Source organism: Cucurbita maxima, unplaced genomic scaffold (genome assembly GCF_002738345.1).
Source record: "Cucurbita maxima cultivar Rimu unplaced genomic scaffold, Cmax_1.0 Cma_Scf00003, whole genome shotgun sequence".
NCBI lineage: Eukaryota > Viridiplantae > Streptophyta > Magnoliopsida > Cucurbitales > Cucurbitaceae > Cucurbita > Cucurbita maxima.
In genome coordinates, this window is record NW_019272019.1 from 2,434,059 (window position 1) to 2,458,423 (window position 24,365).

At 35.6% G+C, this 24,365-nt stretch overlaps 3 protein-coding genes across 3 annotated transcripts in view; 2 read left to right on the top strand and 1 right to left on the bottom strand.

Moving 5' to 3' along the window:
- The window catches only part of LOC111476903 (FHA domain-containing protein DDL), a 5,399-nt gene extending 2,061 nt beyond the window's left edge, over positions 1-3,338 (top strand). The window contains exons 3-11 of the mRNA XM_023120769.1: positions 100-128; positions 697-763; positions 959-1,016; positions 1,162-1,254; positions 2,104-2,218; positions 2,312-2,359; positions 2,440-2,485; positions 2,572-2,642; positions 3,066-3,338. Coding sequence (XP_022976537.1) covers positions 100-128; positions 697-763; positions 959-1,016; positions 1,162-1,254; positions 2,104-2,218; positions 2,312-2,359; positions 2,440-2,485; positions 2,572-2,642; positions 3,066-3,105 — 567 coding nt within the window. The 3' untranslated portion in view covers positions 3,106-3,338. The remainder of the gene's footprint in view (positions 1-99; positions 129-696; positions 764-958; positions 1,017-1,161; positions 1,255-2,103; positions 2,219-2,311; positions 2,360-2,439; positions 2,486-2,571; positions 2,643-3,065) is intronic.
- A 2,197-nt stretch (positions 3,339-5,535) lies between these two features.
- LOC111476892 (glucose-6-phosphate/phosphate translocator 1, chloroplastic) lies at positions 5,536-8,674 on the bottom strand. The gene is made up of 5 exons (XM_023120754.1): positions 7,735-8,674; positions 7,240-7,465; positions 6,544-6,766; positions 5,961-6,174; positions 5,536-5,655 (listed from the first exon to the last, which is right to left on the bottom strand). Exons 1-5 carry the CDS (start codon positions 8,248-8,250, stop codon positions 5,644-5,646), a joined length of 1,191 nt encoding a protein of 396 aa, XP_022976522.1. The 5' UTR covers positions 8,251-8,674; the 3' UTR covers positions 5,536-5,643.
- A 2,242-nt stretch (positions 8,675-10,916) lies between these two features.
- Positions 10,917-22,670, top strand: LOC111476859 (AP-5 complex subunit zeta-1-like). The gene is made up of 16 exons (XM_023120696.1): positions 10,917-11,101; positions 11,232-11,372; positions 13,013-13,104; positions 14,387-14,483; positions 17,328-17,371; positions 17,574-17,662; positions 17,769-17,860; positions 17,949-18,095; positions 19,059-19,206; positions 19,304-19,380; positions 19,527-19,598; positions 20,425-20,472; positions 20,562-20,689; positions 20,776-20,935; positions 21,133-21,343; positions 21,818-22,670. The coding sequence occupies exons 1-16, from the start codon at positions 10,991-10,993 to the stop codon at positions 21,865-21,867; spliced, it is 1,707 nt and encodes a 568-aa protein (XP_022976464.1). The 5' UTR covers positions 10,917-10,990; the 3' UTR covers positions 21,868-22,670.
- The last annotated feature ends 1,695 nt before the right edge of the window (positions 22,671-24,365 follow it).

Below are 24,365 nucleotides of genomic sequence, written 5' to 3' on the forward strand. Positions count from 1 at the left end.
TTTTTTTTTTTTTTTTTTTTTTAATTTTACGTAGTTGCAGTTGTCTTTGCTTTAAAGTTTATATGGAGCACAGCACCTAATTGTCATCTAACTTTCCAGGGGAGAAACTCAAGAAGGGCTGAAAGCCGGTGAGCTGCTTTTGCACCTTTTTTTTATCATTAAAGTATTTGGTTTGTAACGAAAGCATAATTTATCTGGAGAGTGGAAAATCCTCCAAATAAGCAAGAATAATACTATGACATGCTTCAAAATTTGGATGGATATGTTCCTTTTTCAATGTATGAATGTTATGACATATAATATATAATGTTCTACTTTTTAGTGCTTGAAAGTAGTCTGTATCACTTCTTTTTAGTGCTTAACTTGCCAAAAAATTGTTGACCTTATTGATGCTTCATTAGTTTTTTATCACAACTCCTATGTCTTTATGTACACATCTCATACTATTGTCTGGATCAGTTGGATGTTTTTGGGAAGCGTGGGTTAAACTTGGCCTAGTTTCCACTTAAGTCAAATTACTGAATGTATGATGAAAAACTGAATGCATAATGAAATTCTGTTCTAATAGTTGTGAAGAGCACAAATTTTTACCTCAGATTTGCTTGTCTATCTTAGAATCCCTCTTTTTGTACTGAGAATCATCTATATCTATTGCCTCGCAGCTTCTCACTAGGTTCTGATTATTTGCATGAGCAGGAGTGATGACGATGATTCAGTGGCAAAGATGAAGGCTGCGGAGGAAGCTTTAGAAGTTAAGCAGAAGGTGTTATTTAGCCTTGGCTTGCTAGGTTCTTGAAAATAAGATGTTTTAGTGGAAAGCATGTAATTTTTTTGTCAGCGTTCTTATCCTGTATATATTTTCCTCTGGAGGCTGCCTTCTGTGTGCAATTTTTTTTTTTGAATTCTTTGTTGATCATTAGTAGGATAAATATTGCTTTCTTTTCCGTTTTTGTTTCAGGACAAACCTTCTTTTGAGCTATCTGGAAAGCTTGCAGCAGAAACTAATAGAGTAAGAGGTGAGATAATTTAATATCTCTATCTTTTTTAAATTTGTATTGCGGGACATGTATGCACTTAGTCCCATATAACTGGAATTATAATTCTTCCTGCATGCTCTTCATTGAGACAAATTTCTGAAGCTTCTCTGCTTTCATTTGGTAGGTATTACGTTGCTGTTTAATGAACCTCCAGATGCTAGAAAACCTGATGTAAGATGGCGGCTGTATGTTTTTAAGGCTGGAGAAGTGCTGAATGGTAAGGCTTTGTGATTTACGTAGTCAATTTGATTTCGTTCCAGACTTCCATATCTGTTTTCATCTTTTGGTGTTAATGGTTAGTGGATAAGCCTTATTTTGTGTGTAGCAACCAGCAAATTCTTATTTGTGGTCTAACATATGTGGGTCCAATACTTTTGTCCACGGAAAGCATGTATATCGTTTTCTCTCTTTTCCTTCTACTTAGTGAAAGATATATGATTTGTTACCTTTGTGACTCACTAAATTTAAATCACTTATTTTCTTTTCACCATGGGTTGGCCTAGTGGTCAATAAGAGGGCCATGAGAACTTAAATTGCTGATTGATTCTCAAAATATTTTATTAGATTTGCTATTTGAATAATAGTAGGATGAAATCCGAGGTTTCTTTTATTTTGGGTGAACTAGAGGTTTTTAATTTTTATTATTAATCAGCATTGTTTAGTTGTTTGCTTTAAAAACAAGGTTGATATAAGTACAGGGGCATTTTATCCACAAAATGTTATTTTCTTTTGTTCTCTGATTTTTTGTGCTGAGAGATGAGAGGAAAAATTATTGTGTGAAAATATTTGAAAGAAAACTTCATAAGAAAAGAAATGTGCAAGAAATAATGCCGTGTTTTCATATGCCGGTGGGTGCAAGGTTTGAAATATTTTATCAAGGGCTCGAGATTACACCTTGGAAAAGTTTGAAAGTGATCGAGGAGTCTCCATTAGAGAAGGAGCATGCGCACAGTCAATAGTGGAAATTAGTTATTTGTTTTGTGTTTGAGTTCTTAATTTTAACATGTCAGAATGCTTTTATGCATATACAATGTTGAAGCTGTTAACTTATCACAATGAATTTTAGAACCTCTTTACATACATCGTCAAAGTTGTTACCTTTTTGGGAGAGAAAGAAGAGTCGCGGACATACCTACTGATCATCCATCCTGCAGCAAGCAACATGCTGTCATCCAGTTTCGGTAGATCTGTTATTAGCGGTTATGTTTTCCTTGATGTTGATGGAATAGCATGTAATCCCCCATTTAAGCAAAATTTGTTTCGGTATCTTGTAGGCAAGTAGAAAAGGAGAAATCTGATGGTACAATGTCGAAGCAAGTAAGGTAAGAATATGCCATGATCAACGTGACAGGAATTTTCCAATCTCAGATGAGCCATTTCTTATGTATTTTTGTATTGGTAGGCCTTATTTGATGGATCTAGGAAGCACAAATAAGACTTATATCAACGTAAGCAACACTTTTTCATCCATCTTTTTGTAGGTTATGGTCTTACTCATTTCATGATTCTTTTTATAATGTAATTGCATTTGCAGGAATCTGCAATTGAACCTCAACGTTACTATGAACTTTTTGAAAAAGACACTCTGAAGTTTGGCAATAGTAGGTAAGATTGTAGACCGTGTCTTGAATTTTCATTTTGTGTTTTAAATTCATTATGGTTTTTCTACCTCCATTGGTAATTTAGACAGTTCGACTGGACAATCTTTTGATTTTCTGATAAACAGTTCTCGGCATGCAACTTCTTGCTGAATCTATATTTTATTTACTTATACGACATCTTACCTAAATTACAAGTTTATCATGTGAACTTGTTAAGCAATCTCCTTTTTCGTTTTAGAGTAATCGAGCTCAATTGTTAAAAACAATGATGGGAGTCGTCATTAGGTCCTTAACGGAGTAGATCCTAATAGTATAAGGATCTAAAAAATACTGCTGAATTTTCTTTTCTTTGATGGTTTGTTCTTGATGCATCCTGTAAATTTTTACTGCATTCATATTTTATTGATTTATTTCTAATTTTTTGCAGTCGAGAATATGTATTGTTGCATGAGAAGTCAGCTGGATGATAAGCCTCAAATTCAATTCAGTGTGTCAGTCGATTCGTCCAGTTCGAGGCCTTAGAGATGTTTCCATCATCAGGATGTCGTGAGTAATTGACCAACCATTCTAGATTTGTCTTTGTAATCAATATCTTCAAAGAAAGTATTTTTATGATGTATGTCCTATTAACCATGTCTTGAACTGAAAAATTATGCATTTTGAAGTCTTTTAATAGTAAAATTTTGATTTCTCCTGACTACCTTCGTGCTTGCATCTCATAAATGTAGATCAATTATGCCGCACTTTTGTTTTTTTTTTGATAGTGATGCATTTTCATGGCCCTTAGTAATCGTTTATTTAATCTTTATTTTCAATTGCTGTAGATTTATACTTTGGATGCCGATAATCTCATTCTAGTTTATATTTGAGATGTATAAGAAAGTGATAAAAGGAGTGAAGAATTCTTTGTGAGCCTTAGGGTCTTAGCCATCCTAATTCATTGAACTTGGGGTCTGAAAGAGAAGGGTCCTTGTCTGAAGCACCACTGAAAGCCAATCTGAATTTTCCAAGGATCCAAACTAAACTCTGTCAACCACTGTCATTATCGATTTTGGCTAGATTTATGTACCGGCCAAAGCCCACTACTAGCAAATATTATCCTTTTTAGGCTTTTCATTTCGAGTTTCCCCCAAGGTTGTTAAATGATGCAGAATTATGGTGGTTGGACAGTAGGGAAATTCTCAGTCCTGATGGGAGTGTTATAGCCTGGTCACGGTTTCAGGGAGGCATTTTAGAAGCAATTATATTTGAACGGGAAAGTTCAAAGAGAACAATATCAGCTAGCGGTGAGCTTGGATGGTTACAATTTATGTGAATTCTGAAGGAACTGCTCCAGGTATCCTTATTCTTCAGAAAGACCTTGCTACTAACAAAATAGATGAGGTTCAGTGGTTATTTCTTCCTCTCTTAAAATCACTCACTCTTGCCGATGGTGTTTCTTGCTGGATTTTAGTTATTTATGGGCCTTCTTATCAGTGATCCTAGGAAATTGGGACTATGGGGAGGAGATTTTGATGTCACTCATTGGACTTAAACTTAAGTTGGTTGCATTTCCCCTTGCTTTCTTGAGGACTTGGAGAATGAATGTATGTGTTTTCCCTCGTCTTTGGTTTCCATTTTAGGAGCTGAGAGGAAGATGATGAGGGACAAAGAGAAAAGGTATCTATGATGAAGGTGCGGGTTGGGGCGTGGGCTTCACCGCCGTTAAACAATGCTCGATGGAGGTAGAAGACGGGGAAGTGAGTGGGGAAACTAGAAAAATACGCCTAAACGTAGTTGTAATATTACCTGTTACCTTTATAAACGTTTCGAAATTGCTTTGAGTAGAAATTGAAGAAGTGATTCGGATTGAAATGATAATCTTCACTCGTTTCATGTCTCAATTTCATAAATTTCTACTTCTAGAGTAGTTTTTTAAATCTTTCTAAAAGATTAGAGATAATATTGCAACTTTCGAAAGAATAAGAGTTTTATTATTATATAAATGAAAACCGTCTATCTACATTTTATACCTCACTTGAATTAGCAAAACATATATATATATATATATATATATATATATATATATATATATATATANGCAATCTCTATAATTATCCTTATTTATTTATTTTTTATTTATTCTAAGATTTTCAAACATAGATTAAAAAAACACAACACAATGCTCATAAAAAAAGATCGTGTTTGGACCACTCAAATCTAAAAATGAGAGAATCAATGCACCACCAACTTTTTCTATCGTACTTATTAAATACTTAAATTTTGTCGTTATTCACAACAATATTTTTATTATTTCAAAAGTTGTAATATAATATTAACCTTTCGTAAATATTTAAAAATAAAAATTTGCTAAAATATTGGACCGAAATTAAAACAGGGCAACGCACCTTTCTGTCCGTTCAAGTAACATTAAAAAGAAAAAAGATGCTTTCAACTTACAACAAAAAGGCACACCATTATGAGCTATCATCACATTATCAATTTATATCCGTTCAAGTAACGATCAAAAGAATAAAGATATTTTGAAACCGTGAACGAACAGACAAGTTGGAGGGAATATTCCAAAGATGCTTGTCAACACACACCAACTACCACCAAATAAAACTTTAGGCAAAAAAAAAAAAAAAAAAAAAAAAAAAAAAAAAAAAAAAAAATATAGGCAAAAGACANGGAGTTCTCTTGTCATTATTTTTGTATTCAAATCATTCATTCCCTCTATGCATCTCTCATCTTCTCAAACAAAGATGCTTTAATAACATACTTAAACTCACCTCAATACAAACTTATATAAACTCAACATTATTTATACCTACAACAACGCAACACCCCGCTCGCTCGTGCTTCGTAACATCAAACATTTCGTGTCTAAAATACTTGAAAACGACCTCTTAGGCTTCTTTCCTCGCCTTCTTTGTCGGTCCTTTCCCTTTTTCGCCTCGGATGTAATATGAGACGTACCACCCTCTTCGATAAGCCTAAGTTCGTGTTTCGTTTCGTTCCTCTCCTCATTGCTTTGCCTGCAAACGGAAAAAGATTTTGCGTCTCTCATTGAAGAAGGAAGTCAAACATAAGCATATTTCAATCCCGAGCGCGCACTCGAGAAATTGTGCGACGAATAACGAGACCGAGTATCTTGTGACTAGAGTGCATATCACAGAGTTGTTTTTTGTTGGGGGCTTTGTCACGGGAGTAATGTGAACACATAAACCTTATCTTATCCTAACGCAATACGTATGGACCAGTAGATTATTTTCAGCAAGACCCATAATAAGTATATGATGAGATGATAGATTTACCAAAGAAACTAGGAGCAAAGGCGCACCTGCGAGTATATGAAGGTTCCGAGAACTGCAATGGCTGCTCCGAGAGCGTTGACTGGCTGCACGGGTGTGCGGAAGATGATGATGGAAGAAACTATGACGGATATACGTTTCATGGTGTTTCCAACGCTAAACGTCAAGGGAGATATCTCGTCCAAGGACATGTAAGACACCTGGTTATAGAGATGGTAGAATATACTTTGCGCTGCAACCCACCTATATCGTTCAAACAATCAAAACAATGTCGTGTAGTGCAAGAAAAACGAGGATTATGTCCAAGTTCACCGCTAGCAGATATTGTCCTTTCTGGGCTTTCCCTTTTGGGCCTTCCCTCAAGGTTTTTAAAACGCGTCTACTAGGGAAAGGTTTCCACACCCTTATAAAAGAATGCTTCGTTCTCCTCTCCAACCGATGCGGGATCTCACACAGGGAGTTGAGACATTTTCTATTTCAATATAAATCAGCATGGTTTTCGTTTAATAAAGTACAGCGTTCAGATATGGAGAAAATATGAATAACTGAGATCAATCACTAGTAGCTAGCTTCCTGAACGATGCGAACGAACAAATAAGTAAATCTAATTACCAAACGAAATGAGGTCCGATTTGAGAGATAGCTGTTTTCCATCCCTCTGCCCACAGTTGCGGTCCCTCCACAGCAAACGCAAATGGCGTCAAGAGTAACAAAGACAAAATCGATAAACACGCATAGTAGTTCATCCCGCTAACGGATTTTCCCTTCATGCCCTTCTTTGAAAATATGTTACGGAATACAAATGCCAAGTTTGATATCATGGCACCCATGAAACCTGAAGAGATAAAACCAAGGAAAGCAGTTATATTGGATGTAACGGTCCAGATCAGATCCATCGCTAGCAAATATTGTCCTCTTTGGGCTTTCCCTCTCGGACTTCCCCTCAAGGTTTTTAAAATGCATATGCTAGGGAGAGGTTTCCACACCCTTATAAAGAATGTTTCGTTCTCCTCCCCAACCGACATGGGATCTCGATATAAGAACATCTTAGAGAGGCAGCATCATTCCAACACAAGTCAATGTCAGCAAAACATAAAAAGAACAAATGAGTATTAAAATATTGCAGCAATGTAACAACTTCAAGTTCAGAGATAAAGCAGACTAAAGATAAGGAATGCAAACGACTCATATATTAGTGAGCAGTTAAATCGATACGAAATAAACCTGAAAAGAACAACAATATTCGACATCATAGCTCCTAAAATAGCACATAACAACTACGCTTAACGAGAGGTCAAATTTAGTTACCCGTCATGTTAAAGTTGAGCTCGGTCACAGCAGCAAGAGCACACCCACCAATGATCGGAAGGAGCGACAAGTAGACAGGAAGCGGGAACGTCTCACCCAACAAAAACCTCGAAACCAATACGCTAAAAGCAGGTTCACCACTCTTGATTATGTGAGTGAATGAAACCGCAACCTTAGACATACTCACAGTTGCTGCAACATGTCCAATTGTATGGGCAACAGCAACCTTAAAACAAACAACAATATCAACATCAACAGATACAAACATTAAAGTCATCTGGTAATTCAGACAAACAAGAACAACTCAGACAAGCATGAATCTATCCTTAATATACACGAATGAACATAGAATTAGATTTGTATTTCCTTTGTAATTGCTTAATTTGGCAAGCTTTCCCTATCTTTAATGGCTGAAAAGTCAATCCGTTTCACAAATCACAACATAACAAATAAACTTTTGTCTTCTTTATCAAACAAACAAATCCTGATACTTACAGGTAGCAGAGACTTCCAAAATTCGATATCAGTTTTAGGCGCCTCGGCAATTTTTGTCATCCATGATATCAACATGATCAGAGATCCGGCGGCAAGCGACAGAGTCGAGGTCAGCCAAGGATATGGGTAAGCGTTCAACACTTTCTTGTTATAGATATTGAAAACTACGTTCAAAGCCCACCAAAGAGCGAAGTATGATCCGATTTTCAACTTCTTCGCCGCCTCGGAACGGGCTTGATTTTGCGACAAATCGATGCTCGATTCGATCGGCTGCGATCGATCAGCCTCGTAAGCTTCGCATTTGATCGGATTAGGTTTACGAACCCGAAGTGATCCGAAATTCTCAAGCGAAGAAACATGAACTGCCTTATGAACAGAAACAGCGGATTTTGGAGGTTTTTGCATCGGAAGAGGAGGAAGAAACAAGGATCGTTTAGAAGGAACAGAGATTTTGCTCCGAATAACACCATCGGAGCAATGGATAGCTCTAGATGATGGTTTCACAGCACAGATCATGGTGGAAATTCAAATGGGTATCACGAAATTCCAACGCAAAGCGCAACAAATCAAAGATATCAAAGATTAATCTCCTGGGTTCGTGCAATAATATCAAGAACACGAAGAAAAAACGTTTCACAAAACTCAAAAAGCCACGAAACAAGATGATCTTTCACGACTCTTAAGGGACAAATAAGCTACGACTTATGAAACCAACAAACACCCACCAAAAAAGTGATCAAAATTTACCGACCCAGAAACAGGAACCATGAACAAACTAATTTGCAAAGGGGGTTTTATAAAGAGGGTCAAATCAAATTAGGCGGCGACAATGTTAAGGCTTTGGGAACTGTGTTAGAAGGTATATTATTTACAAAACCCACCAAGAATTTTCTTGTTTAGGAGCGATGGGGTCAGTGGGGGAGCTGAAAAATAGGTCACTTTGAGAGGAATTCGAAGAACTGGTGGTTCAGTTTCTCTATTGTATTGGAATGTTGCCATGTAATCTTCCTCCTTTCTCTTTATATGATCAATGAGGGCTTGCCAGTTGCCCTTGCTGGTCTGCCATGGTTGAATGATGTAATATCTCCTAGACTCGTACCTACTACTTCTAAATATGATGTCTTAACTGTTCTAATGCTCGGGATATATTTCTTCATGACAATGTAGTTGGTTGAAACCAACTATTTACAACCTCAAAAAGTAATGTCTTAACAGTTCTAATACTCGGGATACATGTAACAGCCCGAGTTTAGCGCTAGTAGATATTGTTCGTTTTAGTCCATCACGAATCGTTGTTAGTCTTACGGTTTCGAGGGGTGTGCCAGCGAAAACGCTTGGTCCCCAAGGGGGTGGATAGTGAGATTTCATTTCAATTGGAGAGGAGAACGAAACATTCCTTATAAGAGAGTGACAATTTCTCCTCCATGAGACTACATGTCTTATTTGATTTGAATCACTTGAAAGGGGGTGGGATGCCTTGAAGGCACCATAGATTGCACCGTTAGCAACGATGCTTTTAATTACCCCTCACCGAGGCCATAGATCGAGTTCTGGGCTAAGGTTACCGCCCTTCAAAAATACCTTCTTGAAAAGGTGAAGTAAATCGACCAGATTACCAAAGACACTTCCTCTTAGCCATTCACTAGAGTTCTTTCTTTAAAAAGAAAGGGAAAGGGGGTAGAGCAAGATTCGTGCATCCAGTTGTCCAGTCAAAAAGAAAAAACGCCGTGTTCAATCCCAAACTGTTCTTACGTTCTACCTACGTAACGGGCCAAAACGAACAATATCTGCTAACGGTGGCCTTGGGCAGTTAGAATACAATTTTTCGTAATCAATGTATTGAAATTATACTAACGATTGAAACCAGCTATTTACGACCTTAAATAGTGACGCTTTAAGTATTCCGATGCTTAAGATACATTTCTTCTGGTCAATATAGTGAAACTACACTGATCGATTGAAACAATTTATTTATGACCTCAAATTTTGTGAGATTAAAACAAATATTTTAAAAGATGATAAATAATAAATTAATTTTATTATGATTCTAATTTCAAAATGATTATTTTTCATTTTTTTATTTAAATAATTAAATTAAATTTATGATATGGACGTGCATTTAAATCACATAAGTTATGGTTGTGAGTTGTAGGTATACGAGGCATCTAAATCAAATGAATAAAGTGTACATCATAATTTAATAAATAAATATTAAATACTAACAAAATAATTATTACATCACTCCGTAAATATAATGTGTTAAATAAGTATATTATAATTATTATTTTTTTTAAAAAAGATACAAGTAAATGTTTAAGTAATTAAAAAAATATTCTTTAATTTTGTTTTATTGAGATTATATAAATATTGCTAAGATTAATCGTTTATTTTAAATAAAAATAGGTAATTTTAAGTGAAATAGATACATTAAAAAAAAAAAAAAAACTAAACTAAAAAATAGTTAATTAAAATAACTCAAAAGTAGGAAATATTAATAATTATCTAATAAAAATATAATTTATTTTTGAAAAAAAAAGAATTTTGAATCTAATTCTTATTTAGATTTTTTAAGGTAAATTATAATTTTGGTAAAAAAAAAAATAGTTTCAATAAAAATCAAATTTAGCATAAAGTTAAATTTAATTAATGGATATTTTTTAAAAAATACTCTTAAATTGTTAAAAGAGTTTCAAAAATACGTTTTTAAAGTGTTTAAAAAAATTAAAAAAAATACTCTTAAATTTTTTAAAAACTTAAAAATTTTTAAAAAAATTGAAAAATACTATTCTCCTCGATATATATTTAAAAAAATATTCAGGAAAATTTTAAAATAACATTAAAATATTTGTAGATAATCTATAAAATATCGACTGACTAAGAATTTTTTAACTTTTTTATAAAGATAAATAGTATTAATGTTGTTTTTAAAATTTTATAGGATTTTTTAACATTTTTTAAAAATATTAAAGGGTATTAATGAATTTTTTGAAGTTTTTAAGGATACTTTTGAGACGGAAATTAGAATAATATTTTAAAAATTGAGTATTTAGTTAATAGTAAATAATATATATTTTTTAGTTTTTTTTTAAAGTCTATTTGAATTTTTAAGATTATAATATAGTTTTTTTTTTTTTAATTTATTTATTTTATAATTACTGAAAACATCAATTTTCATTAAATATTACCTATGTACCCCCAACCGAAGCAGCATCGTCGTTCCTCACTTCTAATTTCTCCAAGACTTTGATCCAGGAGAATGGTGGATCGAGACCAGGATTGGGATTGTCATCTCAGAACCTTATCCAACAGTGCCAGAGACTCCAATTCCGGCAACGATCCCGCTTCCGATCCTAATATCCTTCAATCAGTGAGTTTTGTTCTTGATTTCTGTTTGGTTCCCCAGAAAATTATGGGGGATACTGTTCGGGTCTCTGAAAGATGCTAAATTTTATTTCGAAGTATTCCTCACTCGTTTGTGCATGAATTCATTTCTTCAGGTTAAAAGGCTATATGAATTGTGCAAAGCTGAGAATTCTGAGGATTTGGTGGCTCGGGTTTATCCTCAGTTTAACAAGATTTTTCAGCGTTCAGTATCGTCTTTGTCTCAATCTGGAACTTCTAATGGTCTCCTCTTACTGGTGTGCTTTCTTATCTTCTATTGAATTTACTTTCATAAATCTTTACACTGGAGGATGATTGATTTGTTTTTTTTTTTTTTTAGCTTGGGATTCTTTTTGATTGATTTGGGAAATTTCTTCCATCCACTAAAACTGTAGACAAGGAATGCTTCGTGGGCATATGACTATTTTTTCAATTGGCTTCGCCTTCACTTTTTTAGTATTGTTTAGTGAAATTAAGATAAATTCAGAAGTTGGATGGAACTCTTCATCTTGGATTTTATGCTTTTCAAATGTGAGGTTGCATAATCCGCAGGCCCCAAGATGGCTTTATAAATTTATAGTTATTTGGTGGTTGATGTATCTGTGACAAGCGTTCTGATAGTCTGAAGACAACATTTTCAGTTGGAGCTTTTCTACTTCACAAGAAGTGAAATTTCAGCCTTTAATGTTCTTTGTTCCATACATCCTTGTGTTAGGAATCAGGATTCTTCACAATGCTATGATATTATCCACTTTGAACATATGCTCTCATGGCTTTACTTTGGGCTTCTCCAAATGGTCTCATACTAATGGAGATGTATTGCTTACTTATATAAACCTATGATCATTCCCTAAATTAGCCAATGTGGGACTCCCAACCAACAATCCTCAACAATCCTCCCCTCAGATAAAATACACTATAGAGTCTCCTCTAAGGCCTATAGAGCTCTCAAACAGCCTCCCCTTAATCGAGGCTCGATTCCTTCTCTGGAGTCATTGAACAAAGTACACCCTTTATTTGACACTTGAGTCACTTTTGACTGCACCTTCGAGGCTCACAACCTTTTTGTTCAACAATTGAGGATTCTATTGACATGGCTAAGTTAAGGGCATGACTCTGATACCATGTTAGGAATCACGAGTCTTCACAATGGTATTATGTTGTCCACTTTGAGCATAAGCTCTCATAGCTTTGTTTTGGGCTTCCCCAAAAGGCCTCATACCAATGGATATGTATTCCTTACTTGTAAACCCATGATCATTCCCTAAATTTGCCAATGTGGGACTCCCTCCCAACAATCCTCAACACTCACCACATTAAATTCGAGGGCAAGTTATTTTTTAAGAAGGAAACTGATGGAGTAGGTTTATGGATGATAATTTCTTTATTATTGTTATTATCATTATTTTATTTGACATGTGTATATTTTTTGAACAAGAAACAAGTTCTCATTGATATAATGAAAACCGAAAATGTTCAAGGATACAACCTCCCAAAGAATAATATGTATATTAATATTATGATGTATAGTATTGGTTATTTTTTTAGTAATTGGTTTACTTAATGGGTTTACTTCCTCAGTAAATGGCGGAACAATCGATTATATTGTCTCTCAGATGCTAGGTTGCATGAAAAATGACCAAAAAAGATGACCCCATTTACTTGTTCAATTGTGTTTTTTATGATTTCTTTGACGTCAGGTTTTTTGGCTCCCTTTTCATTCTTTGTACAATCTAGAGCATCAGGTGAATTTGAGGAGTTCTGAGTTTAGTTTTATTTATTTCTAGGTTTTTTAAAATTATTACTGCCGAGTATCTTTTATGCCGTGTCTTCCAAGAATCAGATGCTAAGATGTCGTCGTAAGTTCTCTTTTAATATTTTTGCACTTTTTTATCAGGCCATTCTTCAGTTTTTCATTGATTTTGGTGAAATGGTCTTACATGATGCTGATCCCAGTCTGAAGACATTTTTCCGTTCATGTCTGAGCCGGTAAGCATAGGCTTTGTATTATTATGTCTTTAACTACTTGGTTTTATTTATGTTCATCAAAATATTGGTTATCAAAATCCATCTCTGGTAAATTAATATTGCTTATAAAAAATTCCCTTTCGGATTTTCAATTAATAATTTAATGCATTTGACTTATTTGCGACAGTTAACTTACTTGGTGTAAGAAGAGAATAAACGCAAAAATGGTTATATATTCATTTTGTAGGGGAATCTGTACTGCAGAATCATATAGAAGTTGTTTCTTCAAATTGCTTTAATACATGAATATCTTGCTTGGCTCTCAATCATTGGGGGATAAATATCTTTTCAGTTTCTAAGTTCTTAGAAAAGGGTTATATTTGGACTCCGCATTTCAAGAATTTTGTTTAGTGATCCTGGATATCATTGAGAAGTTTGGTGGAAAAGCTTCCTCAATATATTATCTGAGGTCCCTGAAACCAATAAGGAGATACAAGAAGTCAATCTTACCAGTGCTATGTTCTTCAAGGAAACTGTTTCCCCTAGTTTCTTCTGGGCAGCTCAAAAGATTTTTAATTTCAGTTCTTGACTCTGAAATAACTCAGTAAGAGGCTCAAGGACCTAAAAGTAGCAAGTTTGCATGTCCGATAAAATCACGTTTGCTAAAGTGAGGGCCCTATCCTTGGAGATGTAGAAGTTCCTCCCTTTTCACAATTTATTAGCAATCTCAAGAATAGTCCTCCAAAACTCTCTGCGCCTTTGAATGCTAGTGAATGAATAACTTACCCCAATAAAGGAACTGGCTAGGAGCCTAGGACAAGCATACAGGCAATTAACTTCCAAACTAACTAAATCAGTAATTGGGATCCTGCTTTGTATAGCTCTTTCTGATCACTTTTTTGTGGTCACTTTTAAGTGCATGTCTGTATAGTTTAGTCTATTCTCGTGGCTTGCTTTGTGTTAAAAAAAAAATTAAAAAAAAATTAAGTTCCAAGATGAAAAGATAGTGCCATTGCACAACTATCTTTTCACTGTGTTGTAGCATTTTGGTGGAAAAGCCCTCCATTCTCAAGTTTACAATGTTCTGATATGCTGACCGTCATACACCCTTTGCTCTTACTCTGATCACGTTGAGTTTGAAGATTCGATTGTTACAGAAGCAGTTCTAGAATTTCTGAATGCAAATCAGAATAATTTTATACTTGCAGTACTTTTTTGGTGGAAAATCCTCAATTTTAATTTTACAATATATTGATATTCTGACCATGATGCACCCTTTGATCTTATTCTAATATGCTTTCAGTGAGTTTGCAGATCCAATTGTTGCAGAAGCAGTTTTAGAATTTCTGAATGTAAATCGGAACAAATTTCTTACTTCCTTTCCTACACTGCTGCCACAGGTATTAAATTTTTACTTGCTTCTAATTTTTCTAATCAGTAACACCCAGTTTTATGGGGGGAAAAAAAAAAAAAATTCAGTCTGTTTTTGGAGGGATGAAATGCATTTGACTTTTCAAGCATACAGGGGAAACAAAGTTTCACTCATATCTTTGATGCCTTCCCTCGACTCGCTTTACTTTTCTAAATAAGGCTACATATAAATTCAATGTAGATGAGACATTTCTATATAGCATGCTGGATAAGTGGCACTTTCCTTCGAGCATTTTATTGATACAGTTCTTAAGTTCTTAAGTGCTTGCATATTTAAATTTTATTTTGTATGATAGTAATTGTTTTACTTAGTCTTAATGATAAATCCTTATAAACTATCTGTCAAGGATTAGCCTTACGTTAAAGAGATATTTATATGATATCTTAGTCTTAATGAGTGTATAAGGGAAGTAGTTGAAGTTGGATTTATTTAGATTTAGTTATGTGTTATCTAGGATTATTATTTAAATTTGGTTACCTATTATCTAGAAATTATTATTTAGATTTACTCTGACTAGCATCTGAGGATTTATTTAAATTTAAGATTTATATTTGATTAGAACCAAAAGATTTATTTAAATTTAAGATTTATATTTGATTAGAACCAAAACCCTAACTTGGATATTTGATTAGAACCAAAACCTTAACTCAGTTGATGAAATCTTCATCGATGTCGATCATCCATCATGATTAAATTTCATTCGGAGTCTTCATAGCTGACATGACCGTGACCAATTTTCATTCAGATTGTGAAGAAAAAAGTTGCCACTACTTCTGCCTATGCTTCTGCAAGCTACCTCAAATCCACCAACACATACAAGCCATTACGGCAAGAATACTTAGCCTTCCGTCCCCACTATAGTTCTGCAAGCATTTACATGTTTTTTTCCGCATCATCAAGCCACCGCAAGCCCAATATAGCCGCCATCTCTGTTTTTCGCTTCATTAATAACCCAACCGCAATATCCAATAGCTACGTCTGCTTTCAAATCCTCTATTTTGAAATCCCAAGCCACTCACCTCTGCTGTCAAGTCCTAAGCCACGCACCTCTCTTTTTTCAAATCCTACTGTTTTGAGATCCTAACCCATTGAGAATTTTCGCTTCAATTTCCAAACCCACTGTTTTCAAATCCTAAGCCCAATATTAAACTTATACTCTTTAACAAGCCCATGATCAGTATTCCACCTTAAGCCCTCTTTCATCACTTAAACCATCACTACTCTACAAACCCACTGCCTTTGAGCATAGAAGGATATTTGCGTAGGTGACTTGAATAACTCTTGTTTCAGACTAATTTTCCATCCAGACTAGGGCCTACCCCTACATCATGTCAAAATTGATATTCAATAATGGAGGGAACCAAGGGCATTGATGGAAGACAATGAGGTGACAAAACTGAGATCTCCAAATACGTCAATGCTGGAAGTTGACTTCAATGTCTGGAGGGAAGAATCACAAGGTACCTTAAGAAAGGCCACTACGGAAAGCCTACCATCGTAGATTATGAGTCCACCCCTACTACTGCAGAGTTACCAATTAAGCCATACACTCCAAGAAGGGTGAGCATGAGAGAGGCCAACAACACCACACCTGTGGAAGTGCCCCAAGAGGAGAGAGAGGTGAGCAACGCCCGTAGAAATGCTCCAACAAAGTGAGCACAAGAGAGACAAGTAACGCTTGTGGAAGTGCTCCAAGTGGAGTGAGCACGAGAGAGGCGAGCAAGCTCGTGGAAGTGCTTTAAGAGGAAAGAGGTGAGCAATGCTCCAATAGAAGTGAGCACGAGAGAGGCAAGCAACGCCCCTGGAAGTGCTTTAAGAGGAAAGAGGTGAGCAATGCTCCAATAGAAGTGAGCACGAGAGAGGCAAGCAACGCCCCTTGAAGTGCTCCAAATGGATAGTATGCTCTCATAGCTTCAACTGACATATGTGCTCACAGAAAAACTTCACAGCTTACTTCTTCATGAGTTAGTATCCAAGCTGAGAATGAATGATATCTATTACTCAGATTGAGGGAACTTCAAAGCTTACTACTTCATGAGTTAGTATCCAAGTTGAGAATGAATGATATCTATTACTCAACTTGAGGGGAGTGTTTATTTGTGTAATCCCATTAAATAGGAGAAGTTGACGATTGGATATATTTAGATTTAGGTTTAGTTACCTAGTATTTAGGGATTATTATTTAGATTGAGTTACCTAGTATCTAGGAATTATTATTTAGATTTACTCTTACTAGTATCTAAGGGGTTTTTAGATTTAAAACATGTAATTCTCTGAAAAATAATAAGAAAAAAACAGCAGTTTAATTTAGACTTACAACACTATCTATTTTATTTTGGTTTATTAATGTTAGCCTAACATCAAAAATTACTTCCTAATCAAATTTATAAAATAATTGATGAGAAAACCTCTATTTCTAGATTAATAGGCATTTACACCTATATTTATTCGCTATAATTTATTGTAGCATTTACACAAAATTTGTTATTAATGTTAGTTTAGATATTTGCCAAGAGTATGGTAGGTAAGATTATTGGCAAAAATAAAATGTTTCTACACTTCCTACCCATTTATATGCAGCATACCTATGGATAAGACCTTATTTTACATACGAACTGAATGCCTTGGGAAGACATTTTGTTCTCCTCTTTGATGGCTACCAAATTGACAAATGTAGTACCTTTCAAGTTTATAGCCACTATTGTCAATATGTGCTCACCACAGCAGGGGCTCCTTTGACCATTCACTGATTAGAATTCAATGTTAGACTAGGAGAAAGATGTGCATCTAATTCAGATTGATATATTTGCAGTTTTTTCCACTGCTGCTAAAGCTGATTGCGTGGAATGGAGAAAAGTGAGTTGTTACACACAATTGTTCTTGTTTGAGTTCTATTTTCTCAAATGTTTTTTTTTTTTATATATTTTTACTGGATGAACAAATTCTGGAAATACAAACCTCGTTCTGGGTCAGAATATTTGGAGATTTTTTCTTGGTAATTGTTTAACTAGATGTTATTTGTGGACGACAGCTAATTGGTGCAGTTGCTTGCTTGCAGGTTGGAGAAACTATTTCTGCAGATCTTTCCAGCATTGATTTCTCCAGGGTCTTTCCTTCCACTGTTTCCATCTCTCATGGATTTCCCTGGTGAGTTTATGTTGCTGGGTCCTCTGTTTCTTTTTGTTTCCATGTTACATTATGTAACTGTGTTATTTGATTCTAAATTTCTACTTTTGTTGGTAATTGATTACAGTGTTGGTAGTTGCATTGGAAAGGGTAGAGCGTTCCTCTGGATCACTAGTTGGAAATAGCATAGCTTCAATCCAGAAGAGTAAAGCTCCCGAGGTTATATCAGAATTCAGAATCCCAATTCCAAAAAGCCCATGGATAAAAGTTTAATTCATAATATGTTATAATCCTCGTGTTATAACAGATGCTACTTGCACTTATGGATGAGGCTTACACTGGTTCAACCATCGGGGATGAAGGAGGAGGCTCTGAATCTGAGGATAGCAACACAATAGATGTTGCTGATCCTCTCTTCCTTGATCTTTTGAAGGATGAAAACGATGGTCTTTCGGTGGGGGTTCTTTCTCTATGTCTATATTCTACATTTTAGTAGCTGGTTAATTGGAAATATCATCATAGCACTAATAATGTGAGATCCACATCGGTTGGAGAGGGGAACGAAGCATTCTTTATAAAGGAGTGGAAACCTCTCCCTAGCAGACGCGATTAAGAAGCCTTGAGGGTAAACCTGAAAGGGAAAGCACAAAAAGGACAATATCTGCTAGCAGTGTGCTTGGACTGTTACAAATGGTATCAGAGTCGGACATCGGGCGCCAGCGAGGATGCTGGGCCCCAAGGGAGGTGGATTGTGATCTCACATCGGTTGGAGAGGGGAACAAAGCATTCCTTACAAGGGTGTGAAAACTTCTCCCTAGCCAATAGATTTTAAAAACCTTGAGCAGAAGCCCGAAAAAAAAAGCCTACAAGGACGATATTGCTAGTGGTAGGCTTGAGCTCTTACAAATTAGGACTATACCATGGGAATACAGAAATTTAAAATAAGCTCAACAAATATGAATCTATTGAACTATCTACTGTGTTCTTTTTTCATTTTGTATTCCTGTGGAAGGAATCTGCATATGGATATATTCATCGAACTGTCGTGTACTAGCATTACATTCGTAGCTCATAATTGCTTGTTTTATTTATTCCTTGGCCAACGTACTATAGGGAAATATTCCTTATGCTACTAATTGAATAAGAAAACAATGACAGGGGTATCCTAATTAGACTCTTAGCCAACTCTAAAGTGTGTTTTGAGAGATGTAAAACGAATAAAGCCAGAGACAAAATTTTTAAAGATTAAGACGACAAGATCAAATAATTAAGGCTGATAAGGAATTTAGACCCTCAATGGGTAATCCTTGAAATGAGATCATTATCTATGGATATTATAGGCTTTTGAATAATTACTTTGGCTTCTAAACTGCGGGAAGGCTTGGGAAGATTTTGAGTTTACTTAATATTCTTTCAGGAACGACATTGGAATTCACCTGGGATGACTGCAGTAATTAACACTGCATTAAGTTCTGCTCAATCTGATAGGCTGAAACAAATTCTGAACATGACACCTCGTATTCTTGATGTCTATTTTTTCGTGGCACTGCGAGAGGTTAACAATTGTACGATTCTTTTTCAGATTTCCTTTGAATCTTAAAATTTCTTGCTTATTTTAGTTAGAAGTATTTTAGATATTTACATTTTATCTTTCTTTTTCAGCATTAATCTGTGCGTTGATTCCACTGCTTATGTCAAGAAACTCAATATTGTTTCCCGACAAAGATTTCTCCTATAAGGTGTGCGTTGTATTTCCTTCCCTTAAATCTATATGGTACTATTATGTTCAGTTATGTCTTTTTGTTGCCTAGAACATGGGTTAACATTTGCAGATCATATTCGAGTGTTCGTTAAGAATTTGAACTTTTTAGTTCTATATTTATAGGTTCGTAAGAGGCTCCTAGAATTTATGCTTGCTGCATTTCAGCGCTCACCCGCCTTCATTGCACTTCTCAAGGTATTCTGTACTAATAATATATTGGCTTTATGTTTTCGCTAATCTAAGACAATGTAACTTCTTGTAGCTTTTCTACTTTTTCCTTTGTCCTTTTCAAGATAATTTGTGAACCATACTCTAACAACCCAAACTCGCCGTTAGCAAATATTGTCCTCTTTGGGCTTTCCCTTTCGGGCTTCCTCTCAAGGTTTTTAAAACGCGTCTGCTAGGGAGAGGTTTCCACACCCTTATAAGGATTGTTTTGTTCTCCTCTCCAACCGATGTGGGATCTCACAATTCATTCTCCTAGGAGGCTAGTATCCTCGTTGACACATCGCCCGGTGTCTGGCTCTGATACCATTTGTAACAGCCCAAGCTTACGGCTAACAAATATTGTTCTCTTTAGACTATCTTTTTCAGGCTTTCCCTCAAGGTTTTTAAAACGCGTCTGCTACGGAGAGGTTTTTACACCCTTATAAGGAATGTTTCGTTCTCCTCTCCAACTGATGTGGGATCTCACAAACATTCCCCTCTCCAACTGATGTGGGATCTCACACATATTAAATAGTTCTGATGATCATTGCTTACTATTTCTATTATTAGGCATTGTTTTACTATTTATTACGAATATTTATCGCCACCCTCAATGAGTGTGTGTTGCTTGTATACCGGGTATTATTGGGTCTAAATGGTACGCAATCCACCCTCATTGAAAGGAAGTATGCATAATACAGATTTAATGTTCATGCATGCTGAGACCTTATCATCGAATATCCTTTCTTTTCGTTATATCAATTTCTTTTAATAAAAAACTTATTTTTCGTTTTCGTTTTTTTTTTTTTGGCAGAAGCCTATAATAGACCGGCTTGGTGAAGCATATGAGAACCCTGCAAAGGTTGTTGCTTACGTCTTGTATCCAATAAAACAGATAAATTCAACAACTGTTTCTGTTGGTTGAATTACTTCCTCGTTTCTTCTTTCTAGACAGAACTAGCATTGCAGTTGTGTTGGGCCATTGGAGAACATGGCGGGGGTGGCAGATCTCACAGTGATGCAGCTCGTGAACTTTTTGAGAGTTTAGAGTTGCTGTTATATGAAAATCTTTTATCTAGGTATGCTTTATTGAAACTACCGTTACATTCTTGTTTCAAAACGTTCGACTTTTAATCTGCTGCATATATTTTGTTTGCTTCGAAAGTCGTTTAGGTTTGAGACAGGACTCGGGTGATAACGCCAGTGGTGAAAGCTTTAGAAAGTCGTCACAATCAAGGCTTCTTTGTTTTGTCATTACTGCAATTGCAAAACTCGCAACGTATCACCGTGATTTACTTCCGAGAGCGCGGGTCTCATTGGGAAAGGTCTATTTCTCAGAACTTAGCATGATCTATTAAAAGATGAGCTGAAAGGAGCTCAAAGTCTTATAATTGTGTCGGTACAAAAAAAAGTTATTTTCTTTCATCTCTTCTTTCCTTTCTCTTTACCATATGCTCCTAGGTGCAGGACAGGGGATTTGCAGGAAAGTTATTGACACTGCTGAACTAAATTTCATGAACAGGTAGCTCGATCTCGAACCTCCGATTCAAGGGTCTGGACTCGAGCTCACGATTATCTAGGAGTACTGAGTGACCCTGGAATTTCTTTGTCCATTTTGGGGCCTTCGAAACCTGCCAGTGAAGATGCACATAACCCAGGCACTGTCGACTGGAGTCAAGGCAGAACTAAGATGGTTGCACACATTCCGTTTTACATTCTCTGCAAACAAGAAGGTCTTGGATCTTCTATAGCCTCCTTTCATCATCTCTCTCTAATCTACAATAGCGGATATTGTCCTCTTTGGGCTTTCCCTTTTGAGCTTCCTCTCAAGGTTTTTAAAACGCGTCTGCTAGAGAGAAATTTCCACACCTTTATAAAGAATGTTTCATTCTCCTCCCCAACCGAGGGTGGGATCTCACAATCCACTCCCCTTCTCCAACGAGTCACCTTCTTCTTATCCTTGTGTTTTCTTATGCAACGAATTTGATACATCAAAACCTCTTGCTCCTGAATATAAAACCTCTTGCTCCAGAATATAAAATAAGATGAAAAATAAGGACAATAGTACGAAAAAGAACAAGAAAAAGAGTAACCATCACTACGTTAATGAGTTGCATATTATGTTTACAGCATGGCTGCTTGAAGTTATATTCTATAAGTATCAATATCATGTAGACTAAGCCATACATATTATCTCTCTTTTGCAGGTCCTCCTTTCCATGATTTATCATTTTCAGATATTCTTCCAAGGAGATGAACCTAGAGGTTGCACAGGGCAATAATTTGTCAAATATGATCAGGCTTTTGGCTAAACCTGTAATCGAGCTTTGCTCGTCTCAATATCGCCCCATCTACCAAACAATTCATCGCTGAGTAGGTCACCTTGAGGTATTGTGCTATGTAGGATTAATCAAATTTGATGCTTTCACATGAGAGGAATTGCTCTGAGCTTCTCCCCTTTGAACTTCATTCTCCCCACTGATCTTGGCTGTGGCCTTCACCATACAACTTGTTATCATACCAATGGCAGTTATTACTACTTCCTTGTTCAAAATTGTGTTCTGAAAACCTGTTTGATTGAGGCAACAGTTTGAGCCATAATCCTATGCATGGAACCCATTGAATCAAAAGGGATTCTTTCAGTTATTGAATGATGAATGATGTTGAGGGCAACTGTTAGAATGCTTCCTTCAGCTGCATCTTCCTCCCCATTCATTCTTGTTCTATATGGAAGGACTGGTCGGAGCCCGAACCACCGAGGTAACATGGAGGTTTTCCGGTATCATCTTTGATCTGTGGGTCATGAGCCTAATGCCTGAGCTCCACGAGGGGAATTTGCATCCGTGGATTTTCTTTAGAACCATTCATATTACAGTAGAGAGATTTCTATTTAACCCACGGCAACCGACACCGAATAGGGTGACAGATCTTCGTTTACGTGGAATGGAGAGGGAGAGGTGAGAGTTTTCCCCCATTGGCTATACGAGGACAATGAAAAGGATTATATTCTACGTCTCTACTCTCCTAAATTCTTGAAGATTGTTTGAATTTTGATTTTTAGAAATTATGTTTATTGAACATTATATTTATATTTTTGCTTACGAAATATTATTGTTTTTATTACGATGTTTTACAATTTTTCCATTAAATAGTGATATTGAAATAAGTAGCGAAGATGAAATTGGGGAAGCCTTCCTCATCCCATCTCCGCTCTCAAGACATCTATGTTCATGTCAATCTCTTTAAAGTCTATCCATTAGGTGCAAGAGTTATATAAAGGTCACGATGATGAATTAGGTCGCCAAAAACTATTGGAGTGCTTTCAAATCCATTTACTTGAATGAGACAGAGGAGAATGTAAGTCTCCAGTGTTTAATGGAAAAATTAGAGTGGGAAGTCTCGTAATTTTTTTAGTTTCGAGATAGTCGATAACCCTGTTACTGAAACTCTGGCTTAGAATAAGTATCCACATATCTATGAATACGAAGACTTCATGCTACATTGAATGGTCGAGAACAAAGTGAAAGTGGGGGCGAACGAGTAATTTTCTTACTTTCTCATGAGTAACAATCAACCAACTTTATTAAGGCTCGGGTTGGCGTCGATTTTTTTATCACATATTTTATTTTGATAGAGAAATATCTATGGATATTTGGAGAAATATTCCCATCAATTTGATTTTGAATACTTTTTTTATCAAGATAATCTTTTTTAAAATTATTTTCCAACAACAAAGCATCAAATTAGGCTTTTTCCATTTCATGATAAACTTTTTGGGTAAAATAAATAAAAGAAAAAAAAATTTGTTTTACCTCTTGGTCGAAGATAAGTCTACCCGATAAAAAATTTGACACTAGATGTCCCGAACATTTTCTTGCATCCGCCAACATAGGCACTCTACTAATCTTAAGATCTTTCTAAGAGCGAAGATTATCTTCAGAGACTAACACGAATCTTTTTAACATATTTGATTACTCGAGCGTTATAATTTTTTTTACCATTTCATTTTATGAATTTTAACTGAGTCTTAGAGTTAGATGGCCAAAGCCGAACAAGGCCAAATAGGGTCGACTTTAATTTGGTAGCAATTAAGTTGTGACATTGAAGAAAAGTTGAATAAACTCAAAGTTGTAATATTTTGATGTCTAGGATTATCATATAATAGTATAATATATAGTTTTGTTTATACACCTTTTTTGAAAATTGAGTATTAATAGCCTATTTTAGGAAAGCCCTCCTTTTCAAGCCAAATTCTTTGACATTTGGTGCCAAAATCATTATTCGTTTTGGAACAGCAAAAATATACCAATTCGAACATATCTCAGCTCAAATATTAATGATTTGATTAATTAACGGTTGAGTTATACTTATGTTAATACTTTTTAGTGTATTTTAATATTTGATAACGTGAGATCTCAAATTGGTTGGAAAGAGAAATTAAATATTTTTTATAAGAGGGTGAAAACCAATCCTAACATATGCGTTTTAAAATCATGAGGTTGACTGTGATACATAACGGGCCAAAACGGACAATATTTGTTAGTGGTGGACTTGGGTTGTTACGAATAGTATAAGAGCCAAACATCAAGTGGTGTGCCAGCAAGAATAGTGGCCCCTAAGAGAAGTGGATTGTGAGATATCTTCTCGGTTGGAGAGGGAAACGAAACATTCCTTATAAGGATGTGGAAACCTCTTCTTAGTAAACGCGTTTAAAACTATAAAACCGTGAAGCTGACGGCGATACGTAATGGGTCA

Bases quoted from the DNA above. Each gene is read 5' to 3' on its own strand.
- LOC111476892 (XM_023120754.1), bottom strand. From the start codon at position 8,250: ATGATCTGTGCTGTGAAACCATCATCTAGAGCTATCCATTGCTCCGAT. The intron at 7,466-7,734 runs GTAAGTATCAGG...GTTTGTTTTAAG, and splicing joins TTTGGAAGTCTCTGCTACCT to GTTGCTGTTGCCCATACAAT. The intron at 6,767-7,239 runs GTAACTAAATTT...TTATCTCTTCAG, and splicing joins GCTCAACTTTAACATGACGG to GTTTCATGGGTGCCATGATA.
- LOC111476859 (XM_023120696.1), top strand. From the start codon at position 10,991: ATGGTGGATCGAGACCAGGATTGGGATTGTCATCTCAGAACCTTATCC. The intron at 11,102-11,231 runs GTGAGTTTTGTT...TCATTTCTTCAG, and splicing joins ATCCTAATATCCTTCAATCA to GTTAAAAGGCTATATGAATT. The intron at 17,372-17,573 runs GTGAGTTGTTAC...GCTTGCTTGCAG, and splicing joins ATTGCGTGGAATGGAGAAAA to GTTGGAGAAACTATTTCTGC.